Below are 26,283 nucleotides of genomic sequence, written 5' to 3'. Positions count from 1 at the left end.
CAGAAGGTAACCACCTGATGCTCTCTTTGTCAAAGCCCTCGGATGCAGGGAGACGGATTCATTTTTTATCAACACAAAGCACCTTCGCCGCCAACAAACACAAGACCTCAGATAACCCGGTGGGTTATCAGTCGCCGGTATTTTTCAAATCCATCATGCGTAAACGCTCTCGGGCTCATCGCAACATCTCACGCAACTTCTCAACGTGTTCGAGCTGAAGATATTATTGATATGTTATGAATGAAAACCGATAATATGGGACCACTAATTCATCATGATTACCAAGTGGTCTGCACTCACTGCACACACAGCTGTGGCAGTAACACAGAGCCTCAGTAACCTAGCAACAGCTTCACCATAACAAGACTACTTCTTTATTTCTAGGTACGTCAGACCAGAGAGCACTCATACGGTATGTGGACCATGAAAAACCTCGCAGGAGGTGGCTTGATTGTACCTCACATGGCCGGTGTGAAGAATTGCAATGGACATAGAAATACATTAAATGTATCCGCAAGACGCAGCTTTTGGAGTAAAAACAAAGTCATCAAATACACATAGCATTGCTGCTGCTAATTCATCAGCACTGGCGAGGCTTGTGGTGACAGGCCCCTCTATGTGACAAATTCATATTGAGTGATAGAAGCAACACAGAGGTGACATGGAGCTCTGTGAGAAAGTAGAGGCATGTGTGAGATACAGTGGAGGACGAGATGAGGCTGCGATAGTGTTTGCAGAGGAGAGTGTGCAGCGTGGTGTGGTGCATTTGTGTTCGCCGTGTGCGAGAGAGCGAGATCATTTGTGTGCGTTTGTGAAAAAAGCCTGGCAAGGGAGGATAAAGAGAAACTGAAAGACGTAGAGAAGCAGGAACAGACGCAGATAGATAAGATTAAGAGTTTCCCATGCAACCCTACCCCCCGAGAGAAGTGACTACATCTGTGCAAGCACCCCCAGCACGGACTCTCTGCTGGCTCCAGTCACCTCCCCAAAAGACCCCAATGCATTCCTGCTCCAGCTGTGGCTCTCCTCCCCTTCTTGGTTGCTCCCTTCACTCTGCTTACTACCATGCTCTCCGACCACTCCTCTCAGGCCCCATGCTCACTCTCTCAGTCACTCACTTGCATAGGCCTGGGAGTGATTATCGTCCCATTGCCGGGAGGAGGAAAGAAGGAAAGGAAAGCAGGAAAAAAAAAGAGAGGGGGGGGGGATTGTCTGGAAAACAACTGCTCTCTTACCCCTTGTTCCGATTCCAGGGGCTCGGCTTTGACTCGGACTGCAGGCATTCCGTCAAGCATTAACATCCTGTTTCTTGGGCTGCCTGTGAAGGAACACAGAGGAGGTGTAAGACGGGTGTTTCAGCATGACTAAGCAGGTCCCACACTCAGTTATTCACACATGGACATCTACAATGTTGTGCTTGCACCCACTGAGAAATAAACACATTTAAAATAGACGCAAATTGATGTTTCGAAATCATCAGAAGCTGACAGACACAAAGATGCACAGTAACTGTGTAAACTCAGCCAGTGCTCAGCATGACTCCCTCTCCTCCGTAATAAAAATGTTCAGTTGCCTGGTGGACTGCTGTGGGGCTAATAACACTTCATAACACTGAAAAAAAAAAATTCCTCTTAAGACTTCAATGGGATACGTGCACATGCCTTGATGTGCAGTTTCTCAGCAGCAAGGGCATCAGCAGAATGGGACACCAAAGACACTCTGAGCACGTGCAGAATGAAAACAAATGTCTGTTTAAATTTCTGAAAACTCCTGAAGACATTTTAATGCATCGCTGATGATTTATGCAATAATAACACCACATGATGCACACGTACACGGAGTCGTCCGCGTTCATCTGTCAATTGGGCAGCAGTGCCCAACTCCTCAACTCTCCGCTGTGGCTTTAAGAGAGATAGCCAGATTGAGCCAATGACAACAATGCGTGTTCCGTATCCCTCAGCTGGGGCCGACCTGAGGTAACCCTCCCTCTTATTATTTTAGCAGCAGTACATGGAAGAATGCAAGCAAGGCAAATAGACGCTAAACATCTCTATTACTCTACACTGCTGGCACCAGCACCGGGGTTGGTTGCCCAATTGTTACAGTCAGCAGCACCGGGTCCATTGTGACCGTTAATATGCTGAGTAAAAAGCTCAGCCACTGATGAATGTCATATATTATTTCTATGTGCCTGCCTGGCGGACCATCTAACAGCATCAAACACCTCGACATCCGAACAACCTGTCCAATAATCAAGCTTTCTTTATTCACCAATTAAATCCACTTGATCATAAAAAAAAAGCATTTCTTTGGTAAAGTCTTAGAGCAATATCGCTTAATACCATGTACTGTTCCTGTACCTCGCAGAATGTCACGCAAAAGGCTAATCCTGACTGCGCTTGTGTGTGAGGGAGGTAGAGAAGGTAGAGAAAGAGGGAGGATTACCTCCCTCACACTGCAACCCCCCCACCCCCCCCAGATCTCGCCTCTCAGGTCTAAGTCCCTCAGGTACCCTGGCTGTGCTGCTATTGTATTGTTGTCCAGGATGTCCTTCGGCTTCAGGTCTTGGTAGGCCCAGATAGCGTTGCCATAGTAACGGCGAGGCGGGTGGAGCTGCAGCCTCAGTCCAGCCTGGAGACATGTGTTGAGGAGCAGGGTAAGAAGTGCACGAAGAGAGGCAGAACGTGAGGGTTTTTATTCTCATTTATTTTGCCCAAGATGAGAATCCTTCTGGTTTCTGCATATATTTCTTTTTACCCCAGAAGATTTTGACTCCTATCCAGAAGAAACATTGGAAGAGGGACTGTTCAGATTAAATCTTCATTTCTTCTCTTAGAACAAATTGTCTGGAGGTTCATTATTGAGTTTCACAAGTTTCCTTACTTACTTTTCTCTGTGCTACTGGAAACGCAAGAATCCAAATACCTCAAGACTTTGGTAGAGCACATTCTTGTGTAAGTTCTACGCCTCTGAAAGCAATGTTTCTTCATATGGCTAAAGACCAGCTAATCCATCCGTTTATGAGCACCTTCCTAATGAACTCGTCTGCACAAGGCTATTCATAAAGAATCAATGGCCTCTACTCCGCTCACGGCTGTAATGACCAAGAAGCTGACTGCATTGAGAGAGACCCCACAGCTGGACCAACAGCTAAGAGGGGGTCAACCGCTTTTCATCTGGGAGGATCACCTTTGTCGGTTATTATTTGAAGATTACAAATGACAGAGATTAAAAATAAGAACAAGGATTGAGTGTGAAATGAGGAGATTTTGTTGAAGTCGATAAACCAAAGCGTATCTCGTGTGCTCTATCACTAAATTTGGTCTGCTGTCGGCAGGCTCAGGCAGGCAGCAGTGCTCTGTCCATCAGCTGTATGAGGCACTGTGTGTGGGAGGGGGGGGGGGGGGGGGGGGGGGGGGGGGGGGGGGGGTTAGAAGGAAACAGGGTAGATTAAGATCACCTTTCCATTTGCTGCACTCAGAAATGAAATGGCCATCCCAGGTGTGTGGGGGAGTTGGATGGAGAGAGGAGGGCAGTGGAGTGTTGAGGCATCTCATTTCTCCCTCCTACAAGCCCTCCCGTCCCCAACAATATCCCTGGAAGGTAGAGGGAGCAGGTGATGACTGAGAACAGCTCTAACAGCAAAAACGCTCCGGTCATATACATATTTTCATGTTTTCTGCTCTTGTTGTGAGTCTGTATTCACCTATATCTGTTAATGCATTTCCAAGCATGAACCGAGACTCCCACTGCATATCCATACCCGCGACCCCAGGTAGGTACTATATCTCGCATTTGGCTGATGGCTACTGACTTTGTGCTGAAACAACTAGTGCTAGCGGAAGACTTGCCAGATTAAAACTGAACAAAACAGTCAGAAAATCTCTGACCTTCCAAGTACATGAGTGACATTAAGCATTCTACACAGTCATAGAGAAAAAAGCATGTACAAAGCCAAAACAAGCAGAAAAGCAACTTTATATCTGTAGGACCAGCGTGCTGCAGACATTTTGACATTTAAATGGAATGTGTTAAAACAACTGTCTAGTTTCAGTTACACATGTTAAAGGTAAGGGTTGGAGATTTGGGTGGGTTGCAGTAATCTCTGTGGGTTTGTCAGAGTGTAAACAGGGGTGAATGATGGGTGTTCACATGCAAAGCCATCGAATACCTTTTTTTTTTTTTCTCCAGTAAAAGTTGGGCTTCAACAACCCCATTCAACCAGATTTTGTGCGCGACCGTGCCTCTGCTTTCTCTCTCATCTCTGGCTGTCATGTGGACCTACTTGTACACACACACCCTGAAACACACTGCAACAGACGGGCCCCGCCAATGCTTTGTTCCTATGTCGAGCGCCCAGAGCAACTGGGTGCATCTGTGTCACAGAGGCTGGACCTGCTGCCATGGGCTGGGGGGGTGGGGGTGGGGTTGGGGGGGGGAGAAAGGTTAAAGGAAGGGAAGCATGCAATGAACTGTGGGAAGAACATGTGGAAGGATTAAGGTAGGTGATAGCGAAGGAAGTGAGAGAGGGTTGGGGGCCTGTTGAGGGGCACAGAGTTGCTGGCAAGAGGAGTGGTTGGGGAAGCAATCAAGGGGAGTTGAAGGAGGAGGTGGTGGTGGTGGGGGGGTGCTTAGTGGGGGGGAAGGAGGGGAAGGGCAGGAGTCAGAGAGGCAAGAGAGGGTAGAGAGGGGATATGGACCAGAGCCAAGGCCCGGTCGAGCGCAAAGCACACGGTGCAAGAATGCCAACAGACCCCCCTCCCATCCAGTCCTCCAGCAAAGAGAAGAGGAAAAAGAGATGAGGGACAAAAAAGAGGAAAATATGAAGAAAAAACATTTGAAAGTGTTTCAAATGAGAAGTTAATTATTATTCAGTGCTTTATGTACAAATGCATAAAAACACAAACAGAGCTGAAGGTGATATTAGATGGGCATTTCCTGTGTTTTGCCTGCGCCGTCTGCCTCTGGCCTCTGCGCCGTGGCTCACTTCCCTCTTCTGTGCCCCTGGACACCCCAATGTGACACATTGGCCTGATAACGGCCTACAACCCGCACTCTCCACTTCCTCTCTTTTGAGACAAGTCTGTGCAAGAACTTTGTGAAAAGCCAAAGCTTTCAGCTGAATATATTCACAACATCCTCAGTGAAAAGGTAACCAAGAGAGAGCTTGACATACAAAGGGACTTGGAGACACTTTTGTAGACCTTCAAATATAAGGGTTTAATATATATTTAATGAAAGCCATATTGATCTTCTTTTGCTGGCAGTGTAGACACAATACAGCCTCGGCTGAATCACAGCTGATTTTCAGTCTCACTCTGCTGCTGTGCCTGTTCATGACCTCATCTTGTTGGCCTGATTCTGGTGCTGAGAGCCTTTCAAACTGTTCCCTGCAGAGTTAAGACTTAAAGAGTAACGGCATCCAGGCAAATAATGGCACTTGATTTGGTTGAAGGTTCAGAAGGCCTGAATCTCCAACCTACTCAGGCCAGTGCTGCTTCAGAAAGCCAATAGAATCAGTAATCCTACAGAAATAATAGCGTGGCGCTTCAGACATGGAAGGTTGTCCAGGCTTAGCAGGTGATATGTATAATCCAAGGGTGGCCAACCCGCACAGTGATCGACCGCAACGTCCGTTAGATAATAACCATGGGAGAACAATAAAGGAATAACAGAAGATGATAAATTAACAGAACTATTAGGTATAACTACGCTAGAAATAAAGTAAATAAAGTAACGTCTATAATCGTCTGCGCTGATCGCCGGTGCTAAACTATATTTGGCAGGTTGGGCTAGTTAGAGCGTACAATGGCAAGTAAACCAAAGCTCAGGTACAGATACACCAGCACGGAGAAGTTGGAGTTAATTGGTGGATTAGACACAGACACAGATACACCTGCTGGGAGCAGCTCGGTAAAGTTCCGGCATCAATAACTCTTTAACTAAACGTCCTCAACACACAATTGACGCCTCTTTCCCGTCGGTGTGAGGTAAGCAATATGCTACAAGCTCAATTTGGTGGAAAGTAATTGTCTTTGGAGCAGCAGAAACAACATTGTTCTCTATGAGCAGCCAGCTGTGTGACCAGAGTGCAGGGACCCTCTGCAAATTACAAACTGCTGCAAAAGCGGAGAAAAATACCACAAAAATATCTAATAACGTGACTAGTTTTGACTGCAGTGTCAACAAACTCGCTGCAGCCTTCACTTGATCACACTACAACACTTGATTTGATAGTGATATGTGGTTTGTAGTATGTGTCTTCGCTGTTGTAGCGGTTTTGCAGTTTGCAATTTGCAGACAGTCCCTGTGTATTTTTGTGAGCTGAGGGTGAAATCATTCCTATTAATGCTGTAAATCCACGCCGTGTCGACTGTTGTCTAACTTTTTTAATCCCATACGGAGATGTTTCATCCATTGTGTATGTATTTTCACTTTATGTCATTTGATTTCTGTGTGAGAGAGGGAGATTGTTTATAAGTTCACGTGTTTGATGTGGCTCTTTGGATTACCATCGCAATTTTTGTGGCTCTTGGTCTCTCCCTGGTTGGCCAAGCCCTGACATAATCAATGGATGGTTGAAAAAGCAGTTTGATGAGAAGCTGTCTGATTACCAATGTGTTAAGCATGACATAACAATGGAGCCTAGAATTCTCATAATCCAACTGAATATCTAAATATTTTTTGATCATTGGACACCAATTTGTCAGTGTTTTAAAACATTGTTTTTATAGTTCCATGTATTTATTTTTTTTCTAGGTACAATTCCCTATCTGTCCACATGTTGAAGTGTCCTTGAGCAAGACAATGAACCCCAATGTGAATGTGATTAACAATGTAAAATGCTTTGGGGACTGCTCAAGTGTGATATAAGTGAAATACATTTACCATTAAAAACAAACAACATCAACAAAAACAATGATTGATTGATTGATTGATTGATTGATTGATTGATTGATTGATTGATTGATTGATTGATTGATTGATTGATTGATTGATTGATTGATTGAAATGTTTATTTCGAATAAGGTACGAAAACAAATAAGGAATAAAAAGAAAATTGATGAAGTACCATTGGAGTATATAAAATATTAAACACTGATCACAATTTGCAGGTTCAAGTTTATTCCAAATAGGGTATTCTTTCATCTGAATTTCTATAAAAACATATGAAAGTCTGTTGTCATAATCTATATACACTGTTAAGTTCTACAGTCTGACAGTATGATGTGTTTTTTTGCTAAAAAAAAAAAAGTAGGTTACCCAAAATAGGACCTAGTGGACACATTAGGTCTATGTTTAAAAAGTGACACACTTTTATTCTCCTATGCTGTCACCAATTTTCAGATAGTTTTACCTCATTTCGTTCATATTTCCCAATTGGAAGATTGAGTCATGTACGCCAATGTGTTAGTTTCAAAGAGATACAAGAAAAGAAATGGAGAAGTTACTAAATATACTCATTTGGCGTGTCAGGACTCTTGCTTCATCGCAGGAATGTCTCTGGTTCAAGTCCTGATTGTTTGTGAGGGCTTTTCTGTGTGGACTTTCCACTTTGTTTACTCTGGTTTCCGCCCTGTCCAAAGGCATAAGGTTAATTGGTGACTTTTAATTGCCCATGGGTGTGTGCTGTCTGTGTCTCTGTGTTTGTCCAGTGATGGACTGGCGCTGTTTCCTCCCTTCACTCATAGCGAACTGGGATCGGCTCCAGCGCACTGCAACCCTCGAGTTGGATGAAGTGCTTGAGAAGATGCATAGATGGATGGATGGATTTCCTTCTAACCTGTAAGCACATAATCGAGGGCTAATCTTACTTGATACGACAACACTTGGTGACGATTGTTCTTAAAAGCTGAGCGGTCTTCGCCTTGATCACTGCAAAATGAATGAAGCTGTTGGAATTTCCCTTTAACGATATTCTACACCAAACAGTGCATACCTGACAGTGTTGAGGCACAAGGTGGGCAAGTGTGATTTCCTCTCAGAGTTCACTCCTGGATGTACTGACATGGACATAGTCTTTTTTTTTTTTTTCCTAATCATTGCTGGCACTCTGTGAATGGTCTCAGAATTTCCATTTCATAAGCCGTATTTTCCTTGGCAGGAGCAGCCAGCGAAGTCTTTTGGATGCTTCTGGGACATTTTTGAACAGGGCTCAAGAGAGCAGAGTGCCGCTACCTCTCCGCTCATGAAAGCCTGGACTTCTCTGACTGCCGACAAGTACAATGGCAAACCACAGCTTATAGGCATTGCCTCTTAAAAAAAAAAAAAAAGACAGAAAAAAGACAGAAAATAGCTCCCTTTAGGGTTAAAAAGCCCTTAAAAGATGCACTCAACTCATGTTATTTTACCTTAAAACACCCTGCCAATGTCCTCTCAGGAGGAAAGCTGTTCCGCGGTGGAAAAACACTTTTTTTTTTTTTTTTTTTAATATGAACATGGATATTAAAAGGCAGAAGATTCTGGTCTTGTAATGAAACAATTTCAAGCACGTATAACTTATCAGGTCCTGCGAGCTGAAAATCAGTGTTTATGATAAACACCTAAATGGCATATAAATGATGCAAGACAAACCAGAGTCTGTCACCCGCAAATAAACACGACGCAAACACTGACACTGAGTCATCGCTCGACGGTTGTGCCTCGTATGATCTTTGTTAAAACCAGTTGTAAAGAGGATAGTGTCAACAAAAGACTTGCAAAAAGTGCGAGAGAGATTTAGTACAGAATGAGGAAGATCTACAGAGGGACACCAACGCCATTTTCACAGGCTAAATGCAAATGGAAACGGATGAGTATTGATTACATCGATCCACGTGTCAGAATCAACATCAAGCTCCATTGTGGTGAAACCAAGCTTCAAGAAATCCTCGCACGAATGCACATGTATGTCCTCATCCATTAAAAAAAAAAAAAAAAAAGAAATACACATTAAATCATTACATTTGGAATTTTTCTAACAGCAAACTCAGTAATTAGTTATTATTTTGTCAAACATGGAAGTCTGAGTGATGCAGAGCTGGTGTGACTTAAGGTTAAAGGATCCCGGGGTTATTGGGTTTGATTAGGTATTCAATGTGAAAATGAGCTCTGCAACAATTCAGTGTGACGTTTTTTTTTCATCCCTCCACAATGACTTGATTATGTAAGTCGCCTTTATGTCTTTTCCCTTCATATGCAGCATACAGCGTGTGAATGTATTTGATGGCAGGACGGGGATTTCTTGCCTTGCACATGTTGTTCAGCAAAGTCTTCTTCTTTTTATTCCGGTATATTTATGTCGCACCAAATTGCTGTGAGGACACAAATCTGTTTCCACGGTCACACGGTGGTATTCACCTCAATTTTGGGGGGCAAGTATAAAGTCCCTTTAATGTAGATACACTGACTATAATGCAAGTTTCCATGAAATTGTTTTATGTCAAGGCCCTTTAATGTGATGGAAACATGACTGTGTGTGTGTGTGTGTGTGTGTGTGTGTGTGTGTGTGTGTGTGTGTGTGTGTGTGTGTGTGTGTGTGAGAGAGAGAGAGAGAGAGAGAGAGAGAGAGAGAGAGAGAGAGAGAGAGAGAGAGAGAGAGAGATGTAGAGGGATGGAGAGAGCAGTGAACTCATGTTGTTCTTTCCTGAGCCAAGAAGCACAGCACCTGAGAGGAAACCAGCTCCATTTATAGAGAGCTGATACCCATGCAAATACACGCACACACACTCACAAATATACACACACGCGCGAGCAAGGCCCACGGAAGTTCCCATATTCTGGTGGATTGCCCTTGGGTCCTTGCTATTTCTGCCAGGGGCAGGGGGATCCTGTGTCAGTAATCCTGTCAGGATGAGGGGGATGAGGTCGCCGGATGCAGCGCAAGTCCACTGCCCTCACTGGGCGTGCGCGCACACACACACACACACACACACACACACACACACACACACACACACACACACACACACACACGGCTGAGTGTACACGATGTACAACACTGTGATTGTGTTTACACCACAAACACGCGATATTAATTAACAAACTGTGGCCATGAACAGAAATAAACAAGAAACAGCAGTGAGGGGAGAAAACAATGACCTCCGAGCATTATTTCATGCTTTAAAAACCAGTTCAAACACCAGATTTTAATTTTAAGGGGATGTCAGGCCAGAACAAAGAGTGCAAGTAATAATACTTTAAGCAGCTACGTCTCCAGCGTCTCTTGTTAAATATGTCAAACGTTTAGAAAAAAAAAAAAAACCTCAACACACATTATCTTTTTAAAATACCAGCTTTCACTCGAACAAAAGGGACATTTTCTTTTTTTATAATCTTTTTTTTTTTTTTTCTTTCCGTGACTCTCTGTCATTGTGAAAGATCCCCACCTCCACCAATACCACCTCCGTCACTTCAACATCTTGTGAAACTGTGGGAAATGAAGAAGCTGTTTATTCTGAGAGGAAACACTCAAAACGAAAAGACAACTTGGTCGCTGTCTGGTTTGTCGCTGTCTGTCTGAGTGTCAGATGAACTTCTTCTAAAGCTGACTTCCTGAGCCTCTGCTCGAGTCTGCAATCTGGTTAATGCACACACACACGCACACACTCACACACACACACACACACACACACACAGTCACAAACCGTGTGACTTCTGTTTGCCCCCACAATGAGCCATATCTGCCTTCTACCTCCACATTAGGAGACAGACACTCACGTACACATGAGCTCGCTCACAGTTTTGCAGCTCAGCCCATGAAAGAAGAATATGGATGCCCATTCAACACAACCAGCCACCCACATACACCTACAATATGCACACGCACGAACCCTGCAAAAATACACACACGCACACACACACTCCTCCACAGTGCTCCAGAGAAGAGGTAAACAGAAGAGTCTGACATCCTCTTGCATCATGTGCCTCAAATGCAGCAGAGAAACAGCTAAACAATCTGTGACCGTGACAGCTCTAAAGTAAGGTGGCGTTACTGAAGTGAGCTTCGACTGAGAAGTCAAAGCAATTTGTGACACCATTCTAGACAATTTATGTCCAATTGAGGACCATTTTGATGTAATCATGAGAAAGAAGAAGTTAAATATGCAGCACGTGGGCTGGACTGAGTTCAACGCCAAGGAAACCACAAACGGACGCCATTAAACAGCTCCTGAAGACCCAATTCACTGTGAGGTCTCCTTGCTTTCACATAATATAGTGACCTCTGAGGAACACACACACACACACACACACACACACACACACACACACACACACACACACACACACACACACACACACACACACACACACACACACACAGTCAGTCACCTCAGTAAATGCAGTAGGGTCAGTGGCTGTGCATCTAAAATAGCCTCTGACACAAAAACCTCACTTGTACCAGCGGAGGGGGAGGTGGAGTCAGTCACACCAGGATAAACGTGTGAAGTACTTGGAACAGCGTGTCAGGAAGATATTGGGAGATTTTTTTTATTTTTTTTTTTTACATGTTTACAGTGAAGTTAACGCGCCATAAATGTACAATAAACATAGAGAAGGGAAAAAAGAGCGAGAGAGAGAGAGAGAGAGAGAGAGAGAGAGAGAGAGAGAGAGAGAGAGAGAGAGAGAGAGCAAGAGAGAGAGAGAGCGAGAGAGGGGAAGGGAAAGAGGTTTGCACCGGTGGATCAATACAAAAATGCACTCGGTGACTCTGGATGAGTCTCTTATTTACACTCAGTTCGCAGGTCCTCAGCTAAGGTGACCACACTGTAGTACTTAATCGTCTCAAGCTGACAGAGTTACATTGCGGGCATGGTTCTGCACAGAGTTCCCCATAAATAAAATAATATAAATCCAGTGAATACTTCCTTATGAATGCTTCATGAGTGCCGTGACAGGAAACCACGGAAAACAGAGAAATATCAAACATTGTTGACAGCTTGTGTTAGGAATAAATGCCCATGAGGACATGTTGCAAAGGTATAAGCAAGTACCGCAGCCGCGGCTCCGTTCACGGTTCCATGTTATAGCTGGTTTCTACAGACAGAGAACAAGAGGTCACAGTGAAACTCTGCTCCCATCTCCTGCCCTAACAGAGCGATGGGATGCATTAGATTAGCATCCTTACAATCCCCTGCTTCCTTCCCACCACCACTACCAACAACCACCCACATACTCTCCCCGGACCCCCAAGGGATGACAGTACACTCCTGCCCTAATGGGGAATTCTTTGACTAGGCTACTGCCTTTTATCCCCCCTAGGCTCTGATAGCGTATGTGTGTGTGTGTGTGTGTGTGTGTGTGTGTGTGTGTGTGTGTGTGTGTGTGTGTGTGTGTGTGTGTGTGTGTGTGTGTGTGTGTGTGTGTGTGTGTGTGTGTGTGTGTGTGTGTGTGTGTGTGTGTGTGTGTGTGTGTGCACTTGTCTTCCTGTATGCCTGAATGCGATCCCCCTTCCCCCAACATATGCACTGTGTACATACAACTCACAATAGCCGGTCTTCTGAAAGCATCGCAGCACATGTGCACTCACATGCACTCTCAAAGATCGACCTACATGTTTTACAATAACTGTGCAATGCAAGCATGCAGGAGCATCAATACACTGACTCATCGACAGTATCAACTGTAAACAACTCACGTAGAAATAATATCAGCTCAAGCATTTAAACACACACTTGGTTTTTTTTATTTGTTTTTGGGTTTTCTTTACTTTCTTTTTCTTTGCCCTTTTTTTCTCACTTGCTATATCTGCTGCGGTACAAACAGCCGCATGCATACATACACATGAACAAGTATATAAGCATATTCCTTAGTGTTTAATAGTCTCGCAGAGTCCTCCTGATGCAGCATCACGGAGTGCCTACCCTATCTCACCTCACTTTGTGCTGACACAACCAAATCCGCCCCAATACCCAGCACATGGAAAAAGACAATCACGGACCAATCAAAACATTCCAACACACTGACACTCATTACATCAAATGTGTGCTGTTATTTTTGCTCACCGAGTTTTTTTCCCCCTGGTTTGACCCATTCCAACTCTCCAACGCCACTCAATAAAAGCCAGCAGCTGTGTTTACCTCTATTACTCATCTACTCACGCCTTCACTTCGATTATTTTTCCTCTCCTTCGCAGCCGATACTCCGCCATACCTGGTGCAAGCAACGATCGGAGAAGAGTTCGGGTCCGTAGTGAACCTGAGTTGGGCTGCGTAGAACGCCACAGCCCTCCCAAATGGATCCCACATGCTGTTTGCATAATTTCCTCCCCTAACAGTTGACCTACAGTACAACTGGAAACACAGTTCACTCTGATCCATGCAGCATCCTCACGCAGGTCTGCTGAAATCATCTGCACAGAGGCTCAAGAATAAAAAAAAAAAAAACTCCCCAAAGATTCTGTGAAAGGAAACTGTTTGAAAAAAAAAACTAAACAAAAAAAAAAACAGGCCAGAAATAGTCCGAAAAGGTTTTTGAAAATGCTGACTTTGACAGCTCTGCTTTACTTTCTTAGCTTCCTTCCTTGTCTCCTTTCTACTGTCAACCAACCATATTTGGCTAGAGTAAATTACGTTGAAAGAGGAAACATTATCAGGGATAGAAAGGACTTGCAAAGACATACCTTTCCATCTGAGCCATGGAAAGATGTCAAACGACTTTAAATCAGAGTCTGGGGGCAAGTTGTGCTCGGTGAGTCACTTCCAGTAAGCACTGAGTGTGCTACTCTGGAGTTGGTGTCATTGCTCAAACCGAGAAAAAAACCCAAAACTTGGCTCAACGTAATGGTCAGACATCACTTTAAAATCAGCTTCTCCTAAAGTATGTTTGTTGTCTGACGGGTTTACTTGGTAGCCAAAGAGAAGTTTGGTTGCTCAACAGTAGCTTGTTATGTGATTGTCTTTATAGGTTTTTAACAAAACTGTGTGGCAACGACTCAAAATTCTTCACATTGATGTTTGTTGAGCTGTAATCGCTCCTGTTAGATTGTACTTTTTTCACTATTTACACTTTCAACCTCAGAGCCAGTAGCTGTTGCACAATACTTTCCATTCTCTCTCTCTCTCTCTCTCTCTCTCTCTCTCTCTCTCTCTCTCTCTGTGACTAAACACACATGTACTCCATGTACACCCTTAACTCAATTTGGTAAACAAATGTGGGCTGGACACTCGGGTCAAAGGTTGAATCCACACACGAAAACCAAGAACATTTTGTCATCCCCTGACATGATGAAATAACAGGGCAGGGACTTCAGCTTGTAAACATCACCTACAAATATTATGAGTTCATCCTCAGGAAGTTTAGCACTGCTACCACTGCATGTTTTATTATTCTGAATGAATCATCGGCACAAAAAAAACTCAATTTTTGACTCTGATTTATCCCGTTTTTGTCGAAACTAGTGGCTCCCTGCCTTTCCTGCTAAAGCGTTAAACTGAAGCCAAATGCTGTCATCTATATATCCAAAGGCTTGAGCCGTTTCCCTCTTGATCATTGATGTCAGACATACAGCCCGTGAGCCAGAAAGGAGCCCACCAGAGGGTCCAGTCCAGCCCCGAGGATTAATAGTAACTACTACTCATAATTTCTCCACGGTGGAATGAAAGTTCTTCAGAATGTGTTTTGTAAAAAGCTGAATTAAATGAAGTGATGTATAAATCGTGCTTCTTTGCACTAAAACAAGAGACCATTATTAATTACGGTTGGTCATGAGTTATTAGACCATTATTTGGCTACTTGACGTCCACGCTCTATGTTGCAGAAAGTCTCTTATCGTGGTTTTCTTTGACAAATCTAATATTTACAACTCTGTGATCTCTGGCAATCCCCTGAGGGAGTCACATACCCCCGGTTGGAAACCGTTTAAGATAGTCCTATTAAGTTATCTTTTTGGCTTCTGCCTGTTTGCTTAAGCTCATGACAAATATAACAATGTGCGTGTGGGTGTAGTTCTGTGTCAGTGGTCAGTTTCATTGCCGCATATACCGAACATACAGCTCTGGATATCAGGTGCCACCCTTTATAAACAATACCTGCCGTTTGGACACACGTTGTGATCGTATGAGACTTCTTTAATTATCCTTCCTTCCCTCTTGGGCCTCGTCTTACAGTTGCACAATTCCAGTCACACAGAGCACCATAGCCTATCTGCAATCCATGATGATACACTCCATAACACCCACTCGGATCAATAAGCAGTCAGTCAATATGGCAGCAGTTAACCCAGCTGATTAGGGGTAATGCGGAGGATTTCATCTCCCTGAATACGAATGTGAGCCTACATGATGTTAGCATGAACACAACCCGAGCGCAGCACTTCTTCCTGAGAGATTCAATCTGTCAACACAGGCCCAATTTGTGCTTTGTGATCTGTGGCTGACAGAAGATGCCTTTAGTGGGGGAATCCTGCCCAGCAATTAAATGTCCTGGGTTGAGCAGTGTTGATGGACAGATAGAGCCTGTCCGTTGGTGATTGGCTTTTTAATTGAGTACCCCCCCCCCTCACCTGTACTGATCTCTATCATAAACCCTTGGACCGTGTCTCAGAGTGGGGGTTGATCCATTGAACGAATCAGAGTGGCAGGAGCAGCAGCAGCAGCAGCAGCTTGGTGCAGTTGTGGGGATGAACAACAGGAGATGTGAGGCATCCCTACAATTCAAATATCTACTGTTATTTCAAGCAAAATCACTGTAGAAGTCAATCCAGCAAATGTCCAACATAAACATGCGATTTGTTATAATCATGACGACCACGATTGTTTTATTGCTGTAACTTTAAGGGCCATTATTGTGAGCGGGACATTGGAAGTCTCTGAAACAAAAGCAGTAATTTTAACATAAATGTTATTTCTGTAGCAAAACCTAACCAAACATTTAACATAGCAGCACTGAAAATGACCATGTGTCCCCAGTGCTGTCAAATAAGTCAGCGCAGGCATGTGTTGGTCTGAAGAGGAAGGACGGACGACATGTTTCTCACTTACGTGAAGCCGTGAAAATGTGAACATGCACCGTCATACTTAAATAATTTAGGTGAAGTTGCCAAGTGGAGCAGTAGCCTAAAGTTTGAGTGAAGTTTGCTTGTTTGAATCTCTGGAGCAGGAGATTTGGGTGGGTAAGGTCAAAGTCAACACTTTGTCTCCCACCCTTATTGCCACTAAAGCTGCGACTGCTCCCCGGGTGCTGCACAGTGGCGGCACGGACGGATAAATGCAGAAGACAAATCTCACTGTACTGCTGTGTACACAAGCAGAATGAAGGCATGTCTTCCTCCGTCGCGGCGGGGAAAAATGGCTTGCTGAGAAAACAGTTCAAAAGGAAAATTAAGAATCATTAAGAAACGCTGCATTAAGCATTTAGAAATGCTGATTTAGTTTCACTCTGTAAATATCTAAGATTTGCATTTTTACAGTTTATTCAATTTAAGTCTATTAGTCCATTTTTCTAAGTCACACGTTCAATCTCATTTTCGTTTCAACTTACTTCACAAATCTCTCAGACGGCAGAAATATTACGGTTTTCATCTCTGTACATTGCTCAGATAATCACTGTTTAAAAGCGCAGCTAATGGAGGTAAACGGAGCATGTAAGAGAATTGCATTGTTTTTGAAGCTTCACGTGGCCCCAAATAAGCTTTTAATTTGGAGCTGATAGACTCTGAGCTCGAACATTGAGTAATTAACTAATTGGCTGGCACACACGCTGCGTTTTGGTGTATCAATATCAGGCGCTGACTGCTTAAACGCTGCAATGACCGACAATAAAAAGGTTTTTGATATTTGGTTACACCATTTGGAGTGAGAGCAGTCCTGAGAAATCACTGATTTGATTGCATGCACACATTTCAGTGGAGAAATGTTCTTCCTGACTGTTCATGTACAGTGTGGAGTCTACTTTACACGTGTGATAATATCAGCCTATTCATTCATACCCGGGCTGAAGGCCCTTTTGTAGATGGATATAAGTGAGACTTTAAATGGACACTAATCTCCCACACTGAACATCCATGAGCTGCAGGGGGTCTCATCCACACACTACCCCGCCCCCTCCTCTTTATGTCTAGATAGCTGTCGATAGAGCAGATTCCTTTATTTTATTTTTTTAATTTATGGCCGAAACCCTGCTCCGAGACAAACAAACATCCGCAGGGTAACACATACTTACAGGCAGGCCTCTCCACATTGTGAGGGTAAAGTCACAGAGGTCAGTGCTTAGTTTCCACATCAAACCCCGGAGCGGAGGGCAGAGTCTCATCCCCCTCCCACCTTTTCTCTCCTGCCCTCCCACTCTGCCCCCCCACCTCCACACAGACACACAGAAAGACCCTCCTCCTCCTCCTCCTCCTCCTCCCCCCTCCCTGGATGTACAAATGCCTTTGCTGTCAGCTCTGCCCGGGTCCCCTGTAATTGAAAATAACAGCCAAGGGCCAGCCCCCGGCCACTCTCCCCATCCTGGTGGCTCTCTGCCTCTCTGACAGCCACCCATCAATACCAATGACTATTACCCTGGAAGTGAGAGCGCTGCCGATGACATCCAAGACACCACCCCTGCAACACTCCCACACACACTCACTCTCTCACACACACATACACACACCCCAGTGTCCTTCCTCCGCTACCCGAGCCTCCTAATGTTTAACCCGTTGCTAACAGCCTCGTCTCTCTGTTTCTAAGCTTCACCAGTAGGCTTTGGTAGGAAAAACAAGCCCATCTCTCTCTCTCTCTCTCTCTCACACACACACACACACACACAACAATGTTTCACACAAACGCACACCCACCCACTCACACACAAACACACGTACACAAAACTCTCTTAAGACATGCACAAAACTCTGACAAGCTGCAAACTTTTCTCCACTGAGAAGTGCTGAGAGAGTTTGTTGCAGTGCTGTCACACTCTCGGATCCCCCACCAAGAGGCTCAGTCAAGTCTTATTTTACAACACTCCTCCACTGTCCCAGCTGATCTGCCTTCAAGTTGCTTGGACTTATTCCAGAAGAAGAAAAGAGTCAAAGCACAACTGGTGCCAGCGCAGTGAAGTCCAGGTGCTTGCCCATGCCAACAGTCAGTGAGAGTATAATCACTTTTATTTCTTGTCATGACAGCTTATGAATTCACATTTGGGGATAGGTGTTAGATGTCCAGTCAGCACCACGCAGGGTCTCTTGTTTCCCCCCCCTGCACTGACAGACACCAAACACAATGCCATAGGTGATCTGAGTTGTCATCTGCTTTGACAGAGCAATGACAGCTGAACCAAGCGCACTGAACACAAGCACAAAGCCCGGCAACGTGACAAATGAAGCACAGCAGCAGCAGCAGCAGCAGCAGCCAGCGCAGGAACAGGACAAGAAAAATGCACAGACCTTGTCAGAAGCTGCAGAGCCGTGGAGACTGTTTTCCTTTTCTACAGTCCTCTCCTGTCTCGTCTCCTCCTCTCCCGCTCCTCTCCTCTCCTCTCTTCTCACTCTGTATGTACGCGTGTGATAATGTGTGTGAGTGTGTGTGTGTGTGTGTGTGTGTGTGTGTGTGTGTGTGTGTGTGTGTGTGTGTATGTGTGTGTGTGTGTGTGTATGTGTGTGTGTGTATGTGTGTGTGTGTGTGTGTGTGTGAGTGAGTGAGCGAGCAGCTCCCTCCCCTTCTGCCTCTCAGCTGCTCAGCTCAGGCAGTTCTCAGGAAATGAATGGGAGCGCACAGAGAACTGTTGTACTTGCAAATGACTTACCCCGAGTCACATGATCCGCTAAATGTAGGGTGGGCCGGTGGGTGGAGGCTTCATAAGCAAAAGGGAAGACAATATACTCTAAGCTTTAACAGCATGCATCGAATTACAAGGGGCCCCTCCGAGGAGGTTTCCGACGCGTCCGTTCTCAAACAGTCCGAAGTGAGTGTGCGCCCCTCCCGGAGCGCGGCGGAGAGCCCCGGGCTGGGGGCGACCACCGGAGCACCTCCCCGTTTAAAGGAGACGGAGGGGACGAGGATCTAGTTCAACTTTTAGCTGGTATACAACACGCACATTTAACCTCACAGCAAACTTGTCTGGAATTCATATTTAGTGTTCAGTCCTTCCATACGCGGACGCGCGTAAAGAACATTTTACGCACAGTATAAACTCATTTAATGAGCAATATTTCAGAGGATTCTGAGTTATAAATGATTATTATTAATAATAATAATAATAATAATAATATGCTTTTTTTTTTTTTTTTTTTTTAAAGAGTCAAATTCTCGATGGTGCCAACTTCTTAAACTGCAATTTCATATTTAGTCGGTTTGTGAACAAGTTCCATATAAATGGACATGAATCAAAAATTTTATTTTCTTTACTTGAAAATAAAGTTTGTCAATATGAACAATGTTGAACCAAAAACAAGCACAGTTTATTTTCTGCCAGTATGTAAAATATTTATTGATTTATTGTGGTATTTTAATCACTTTAAAAAGAGCAGACAGAAGTTCAGAGGTTACAAATTAGCTCCTTATTTTACAGTTTTAATAGATCATTTATATCTTTTTCATTACATACTCATTGTATAATTGTAGTATGACGCAATCAGTACACTTAAATTAATTTATGCATCTGTTTATTAATCTGTTTTTGACAAAGTTTTGAGAAGCCAAAAGGAATTCATGTTAAAATCATAGACATTTCCGATTATTTTTATATTTGAGAGGATGCTATTTATCTTCAAAGTTCTATAACAATGACATGAACAAATTGAGCATACATTCATTTTTGCAGTGTTGTTTTCAGGGTAGATTTTATCATGTAATGAAAAGTTGATAATGACAGCTTTAAGTCTAAGACATCTATTTGTAAACCACAAGACATTTCTGTACGACTCCTATTGTGTCTTTGAGTTCATAGTTTATCCTCTTCTGAATAAAACATATTCCTGCCCGTCACATGAATGACCAGATCTGCATAACATGTGGGATCTGTTCCTATTGTAACAGTTTTGTAATGATCATGGGTTCAGTGCCTGAGCGACTTTGTCGGTTTAAGTCCTTGTGTTATCAGGCACGATGAACGATCTCTGTGGTATGAGAGGTTGATGCTGATGCTGCTCAGACTCTCTCCCCAGGGAGCTCTAATTAAGGTAAAAGAAGCAGGACTCATCTGCATGACTGATGGCGCTCACACCACATTACATGGTGCCAGTTTCATTGTGAGGCTGACAGAGGAAACCAGAGCAGGAGTCTGGAAGAGGAAGAGACAGAGAGAAAAAATACTGTTAACCATTGTACAGTGAGCCTGACCCAAGCGCTACCCACTTAATATCCATCCTGTCTCACTTCAGATACTGTATGTCTTCTGTTTGCAGTCATCAGAGGGTAGAGTGGCTGGATGGAGGCAAGAGGAATGAGTGAAGTATAGATGGAATGAATAAAGACTAGAATAGGCTTGATGGAGGAATGACTAATGATTGTACACGGGTGAAAAACGGAGAGGAGGGGCATTCGATGTCCAATGGGGAGAGGCGTTGTCTGGGTGACTGCATGAATGGAGCAGAGGAGGGCTCATCTGGCAGTAATGCAAAAGGTAATGGTATATAATTTCAAACTATGAAGCTGCTTGGTTTAGTGGTTTAAGAATGCTCCTTTCAGGGTATTTTTCAAGCGCGTTGATTGGGAATTTTGTGCTTGATATGTGTGGATATGTTTCATTACTATGCAATGATCAATACCGTTTCAAATAACAGCTTACCTCCATCTGTTTTGTTTAGTAACATAACAAATTCTCTTTTTTTAAATGAGAAATTCTATTCCTTTCTTATCACCCATATACTCATAAAGAGGCTTTTTACTTGATGGATGGATGGGTGGATGGATGGATGGATGGATGGATGGATGGATGGATGGATGGATGGATGGATGGATGGATGGATGGATGGATGGATGGATGGATGGATGGATGGATAAAAAGACACTTGAATCAAGACATGGATGTTGCACCACTAAAAGTTTAAAACATCAAGAAGGATACAGTGAGGCTGAATTTCTCCACATATCCATGCAGGCGGTTGCAAAATGCCACACTCGAATAACATGGGCATTGTACTGTATTTTGCATTGAGAAGCATATGGAAACTGACTTAGTGTTGAGAAATGTACAGCTCGCACTGGTTTTGTGAAACGTACTCATACTTCTTTGCACTAAAACGAGCAAAACCTTGAAATGTGTGTTGATGTAACGCCAGCCTGAGGAAATAAATACTGTATATGCAGTGCCATTCATCCTATGGATAATTCTTTGCAATTTACACACAAATATAAGAGTTAAATACACATCTGAATTTAAATGCACTACAAAAGTAAAGAGAGCCGATGAATGACTGTGAAGAGGTAAAACATCTGTGCATAAAGCTTCCCGCCATCATGAAAAGTGATCAGGAATTCAACTAGAAATGGTCACTATTTTATTTTTGGGGATTTGCCATAGTTGATAAATCTAGCTATAGGAAGTACAAACAGCACAACAAAAAAAATGAAAGGGATGCATGTAGTGTACATATAAATGTACATAAGTACATATAAAGGAGACCTGACTTCTGAGAAGAAATACAGAGTGAATTCAGTGTGACGTTTACTTTTAACCATGTCGCCAAGTATCCAGTGACTCCCTGCAGTGTGACACAACTACATAGATCTCACACACTCACATAAATACACACTTTAATGTGGAGGTCACTGGTCTGTCAGCTTTGATTGGTCTGGTACAACAGAACCGGCAAATTACAAATTAATGTCATTTCAAATTTTCTGAGAAACTAAATCTGATTGGAGTGCTGTGAGGGCCGTGTGGTTATTAGGTGCTTCCAAGGCTCCGTGTGTGATGGAACGCTAATGTAACATCAGCCGTAAGGCCCACTGATGATCTTTATAATGACATCCTGAGGAGCTCTTTCAAATGAAATCCTCGCTGTGTAACTGGTGCCCCAGGAGTCCTGGCAAGTGTTGAAGGAAGGCAGGCGGAGTGGAGCACAAACAGGCGCTTCGAAGGAGGTGGAAGGAGGAGGAGTGCGGACTGAAAAGAGGGGGAGGAAGCTGTAGAGATCATTCGCAGGGAGCCAGAGGAGCAGATAATGTGAGAGAGGATGACGGGAGAAGGTCTGAGGGACCTGTGTGGGGTGGGGGGGGGGGGGGGGGGGGGGGGGTATGGACGGATCACGCATGCAAAGGGAAGTATGAAGAAGAGCATGGAGTGCTGGAGTCAGGGCTCTGCGCTCCATCCCAGAGCTCGGCAAGGTTTACAAAACACCTGAGACAAACACCTCTCTCCAGGCCACGCCAGCTCCAGACAGGTTGGTTACATGGCACCTTGGGGTGGGAGCAGCTCAAAGACAGCGTGGGTGTCCGGGGGATCATTTGTGGATCGGCATAATAAGCTGTGAGACATCAAGAAGAGCATTATCATCACACTTTCCTTCCTTGCATCATCTGACCCAATCTCATCAAATTATTGTAACACCATTCATCATTTAGTCACACACTACAAAATGTCTACACTGAGGGGGCGGGCATCCTCACTGAGCAATGGAAGCCTGATTAAGTGTGTGTGTGTGTGTGTGTGTGTGTGTGTGTGTGTGTGTGTGTGTGTGTGTGTGTGTGTGTGTGTGTGTGTGTGTGTGTGTGTGTGTGTGTGTGTGTGTGTGTAAATGATGTAAACATGACAGAACTTCAGACTCAGACAAGAAGCTGAATGTAACCTGTTACTTCACAGTTCAGAAGAGCGAGATGGAAAACATCCAAACAGTATTGTTGTCCTTTACTTTACTTTCATTAACTTTTTTTTTTTTTTTTTTTGAAATTTGATTTATTTCTTTTCCTCTGCTCTTTTTCCTCTTTAATTTCTCTTCCTTCTCTTTCATCCTTTTCTCTTATTTCTGCCCTTTGCTTTTTGTCCCTTTATTGTTTTTATTATATGTTTTCTGTTGTTCCCTTGTCTTCTCTACCCTTTCTTCCCATTCGTTTCTCTTCCACCTTATCTTCCCATTTCAATTATTTCCTTCCCTTTCATTTGTTTACATTCCTCTTTCTTTTCTTTTGTCTTTTTTCGCTTTCCTTTAATTTTTCTCCTTGCCTTTCTATATGATTATTTTCCTAGTTGTTCATTACTTCCCATTCTTTTCCTTTCTTCTTTTTCTTTCCTTTATTTTCCTTCCCTTTTCCACCTCACCATTCCTTCTTAACCATTTCCTTCCTTTTCTTTTTTCCCTTTTCATTTTCTGTCTATAGAATCCTTCCCCTTCCCTTCCTTTGATTCCTTTCTTTCTTCCTCTTCCTCTTCCTTTTCTTTCCATCCATCCTCCATACACATTTAATTCATTTCGGGGTTGCGGCTCAGGATGGGTGAAGTCAGGTTACACTCTGGACACAGAGAGAACATGCAAACTCTGCACAGATAGACCTGGTCCAGAGTTAAAGCGATGAGACGAGTGCAAACCACTATTGTCCCCTGTTCTTTCCTTTCTCTATTTTTTTCCTTTTTTTTCTTACTTGTCTTTCATTCTTTCTGCTTTATTTATTATTTATATCTCCAAAAGACAATTTCAAGCTAATTTTACAATATTTTGATCAGGCAATGAATAGAAAAAAGCAAAAGTAATGAACTGACAACAGATGAATGTGAGAAAAAGAAGAAGAAAGAAGAAACGCAAAAATGCTCTGAGGAAACTCAAAGCAGCAAATCAACTTGAAACCTTGAAACTGGGATGTACAAGAAAAGATATTCATGCAGTCAGACAGCCGCGGTTTGAAGGCAATAATAGAGCTCACCTCAGGAGCATCTTTGCAGTTCCACTCTGTTCCCACTGTGAGAGCACAATACACACAATGACAAACGCTTGCTCTTAACTTCACAAGTCAAGGTGTTCGATTCTCCAAAGGGAAATCAGCGCCTCTGTCGGTTCGCCTTTAACAATAATGGCAGTGTCATCATCTTCATGGAGATTCAGAGAAGTTTGAGGGATGGTGAACAAACAAACTCCTGCAGGTTTGAAGAGACACTTAGGATAAAGTACTCAATCGTCGCCACACAATCTCACAAAGCATTTTGAATAAACTGCTTAAATATTTTTAATATTGCTCAGGTGATTCTTTATTTTTTTTTATTGTAACTTAACTAAATTGTTTATCACTTTTTACTGTAATTCCGTCTCACAACAGGTCATCATGTGTGCTGCTGCATGTTTGAATTCAATTCCTTGTATATTATGAGCTGTCGCAGTATACGAACATCTGAAACTGTCACTCTTGAGCCGTGACATGCGACGCACAATGACGAGTGGCTATGTTTGAAAAAGTGTATCTGTCAAAGTACAGACGCGAGAGAATATATGTGTTTAATGACATCAAGGTCACTCTCAAAAGAGTTCATGTGCAAAAAAAAACAAAAAAACTAGAAGAATGTAAGAATGTCCTGAGGCAACTTCTGCAGGTTCACAGGTGAGAATTATTATTTGTTAGAATTTCACACGTTAACATAAATATTTCAATTCCACCTTTAGCCTTCAGTAAAATAATATAGTGAACAATTATCAGCATGGGACTGCACAGTGGTGTAGTGGTTTGCAGTCTTGCCTCAGAGTCAGAATATCCTCAGTTCATCGCTGGACTTGGATTTTCTGTGCAGTTGTAAGTTGTGCGTGCACGCGTGTTCAGCAGGTGGCTTCCTCCAGCAATCTAAAGACATGCGTGTGAGGTTATAGTTATATAGGGTCTCCAAATTGCCCTTAAGCACCACTCTCGTCTCAACACCAAATAATCCCCAGTTTAGTTGTTTGTAACATTTTGAGGCCTTTTGGTGCAGAGTTTGCATATTCTCCATTTGCGTTCATGGGTCTCTTGGTACTGCCCCCCCACCCCCCCGTCTTTTGGCTTAATTGGTGACCCTAAAACTGCCCGTGGATGTAAATGTAACTGTATAAGTGTGCATGGATGAATTAAAAACAATCACAGTGCAGAACAGACGAATCTACAGATGCTTTTGATGTTAAAACTTTCTGGAGAAGTTTGGCGGTTCAAGCTGCTCAAGCAGTTCAACGTGAGTGACCTCCGAAGAAGTTATGCTGTACCAATTCCACTGCATTCATATCGTCTAAAACAGATTGAAAAAGGGCAGAGGTAGAGGCTCTGTGTATACGTCACTCTGTGACAGTGAAGGTCAGCAATCCAGACGAGTGAACGAAAAACACAGTCAAAGCAAAGGCAAAACTTGAAATACATTTCTGCAGCAGAAACCTTGTCAACTCCCCGTGTGAGTGGAGATTGTGGGCAGTGGCGGACCTGGCTGGTTTTCCGCCCCGGGCAAACAACCCCCCCTTAAGTACTCATACCCAAGTACAGCTTGGACAGGCCGCCGGTCCATCACAGGGCAAACAGACAGACAACAACACACTTGCATTCATCACTCCAGACAATTTACAAATATTAAGTTCCCCAAGCCCAGACCTGAACCTCGAATGTTATCACTGTGAGGATAAAGCACTAACTGAAACACAGAGCGGAGGAATTTACATTATTTCGGTGCAGAAATGCATTTGACTGAGTTTGTTTTCTTGTTGATTTACATCCATAGTTTCATATGTGCAAAAAATTTGTGTGCATAATTCCTGAAAAACCTATATTCCTGCAATGTCAGTTAGTTAGTTAGTTAGTTAGTTCGATAGTTTTCTTTCAGTTGCATTCATACAAGCAGCAAACAAGAACATTATTACAAGAAATGTACCGTCCAGCAACTGAAATAGGAATCGGCTAAAGCCCATGGCTTATTTTGCCAATCCTGTACTATGGAAGGATTTCAAACAAGGATCAATAATCAAACACAAAACAAAATGACAGTTAAAGTTAGAAATCACTTTTTGGATAATGAGTAAATATCAAATTAACAATTCACAGCATAACCTTTAATTATTTTACATATTGAACTCTTTTTGAAATCACACAGAGAATTACACCTTTTCAGTTCATCTTTAAGTCCATTCCATAACCTCACTCCCAAAACTGACACATCCATATTTAACATTTGTTCTTACTTTACAGGTTTCAAACATTAACAACCCCTTAAATTATAAATTGCCTTTCTTGAAAAAAACAAAAACGTTTTGAATACCATCTGGAATGCTATTGCTCATCACACGGAAAATAATTTATAATGTTTTCCAATATATAATATCCAGAAATCTTAACGTGGATGATTGTATGAAAAGTTGATTGGTGGACTCCTGGTATCCAGCTCATCGCTCTTTTCTGCAATTAGATTATCGGCTACCTGGTTGATCCTGCCAGTAGCATTTGATTGTCT

At 43.2% G+C, this 26,283-nt stretch overlaps 1 protein-coding gene across 1 annotated transcript in view; it reads right to left on the bottom strand.

Annotated features, from left to right (window-relative positions):
* The window catches only part of klf12b (Kruppel like factor 12b), a 42,314-nt gene extending 23,586 nt beyond the window's left edge, over positions 1–18,728 (bottom strand). The window contains exons 1-2 of the mRNA XM_080478123.1: positions 18,344–18,728; positions 1,236–1,318 (exon numbers count right to left, since the gene is read on the bottom strand). Of these exons, the coding sequence (XP_080334249.1) occupies positions 1,236–1,301 (66 nt within the window). The 5' untranslated portion in view covers positions 1,302–1,318; positions 18,344–18,728. The remainder of the gene's footprint in view (positions 1–1,235; positions 1,319–18,343) is intronic.
* Positions 18,729–26,283: the final 7,555 nt, after the last annotated feature.

Source organism: Lipophrys pholis (genome assembly GCF_963383615.2).
Source record: "Lipophrys pholis genome assembly, chromosome: 13".
In the NCBI taxonomy this organism is placed as follows: Eukaryota; Metazoa; Chordata; class Actinopteri; order Blenniiformes; family Blenniidae; genus Lipophrys; species Lipophrys pholis.
This window is presented reverse-complemented; position numbering and strand designations above follow the sequence as displayed.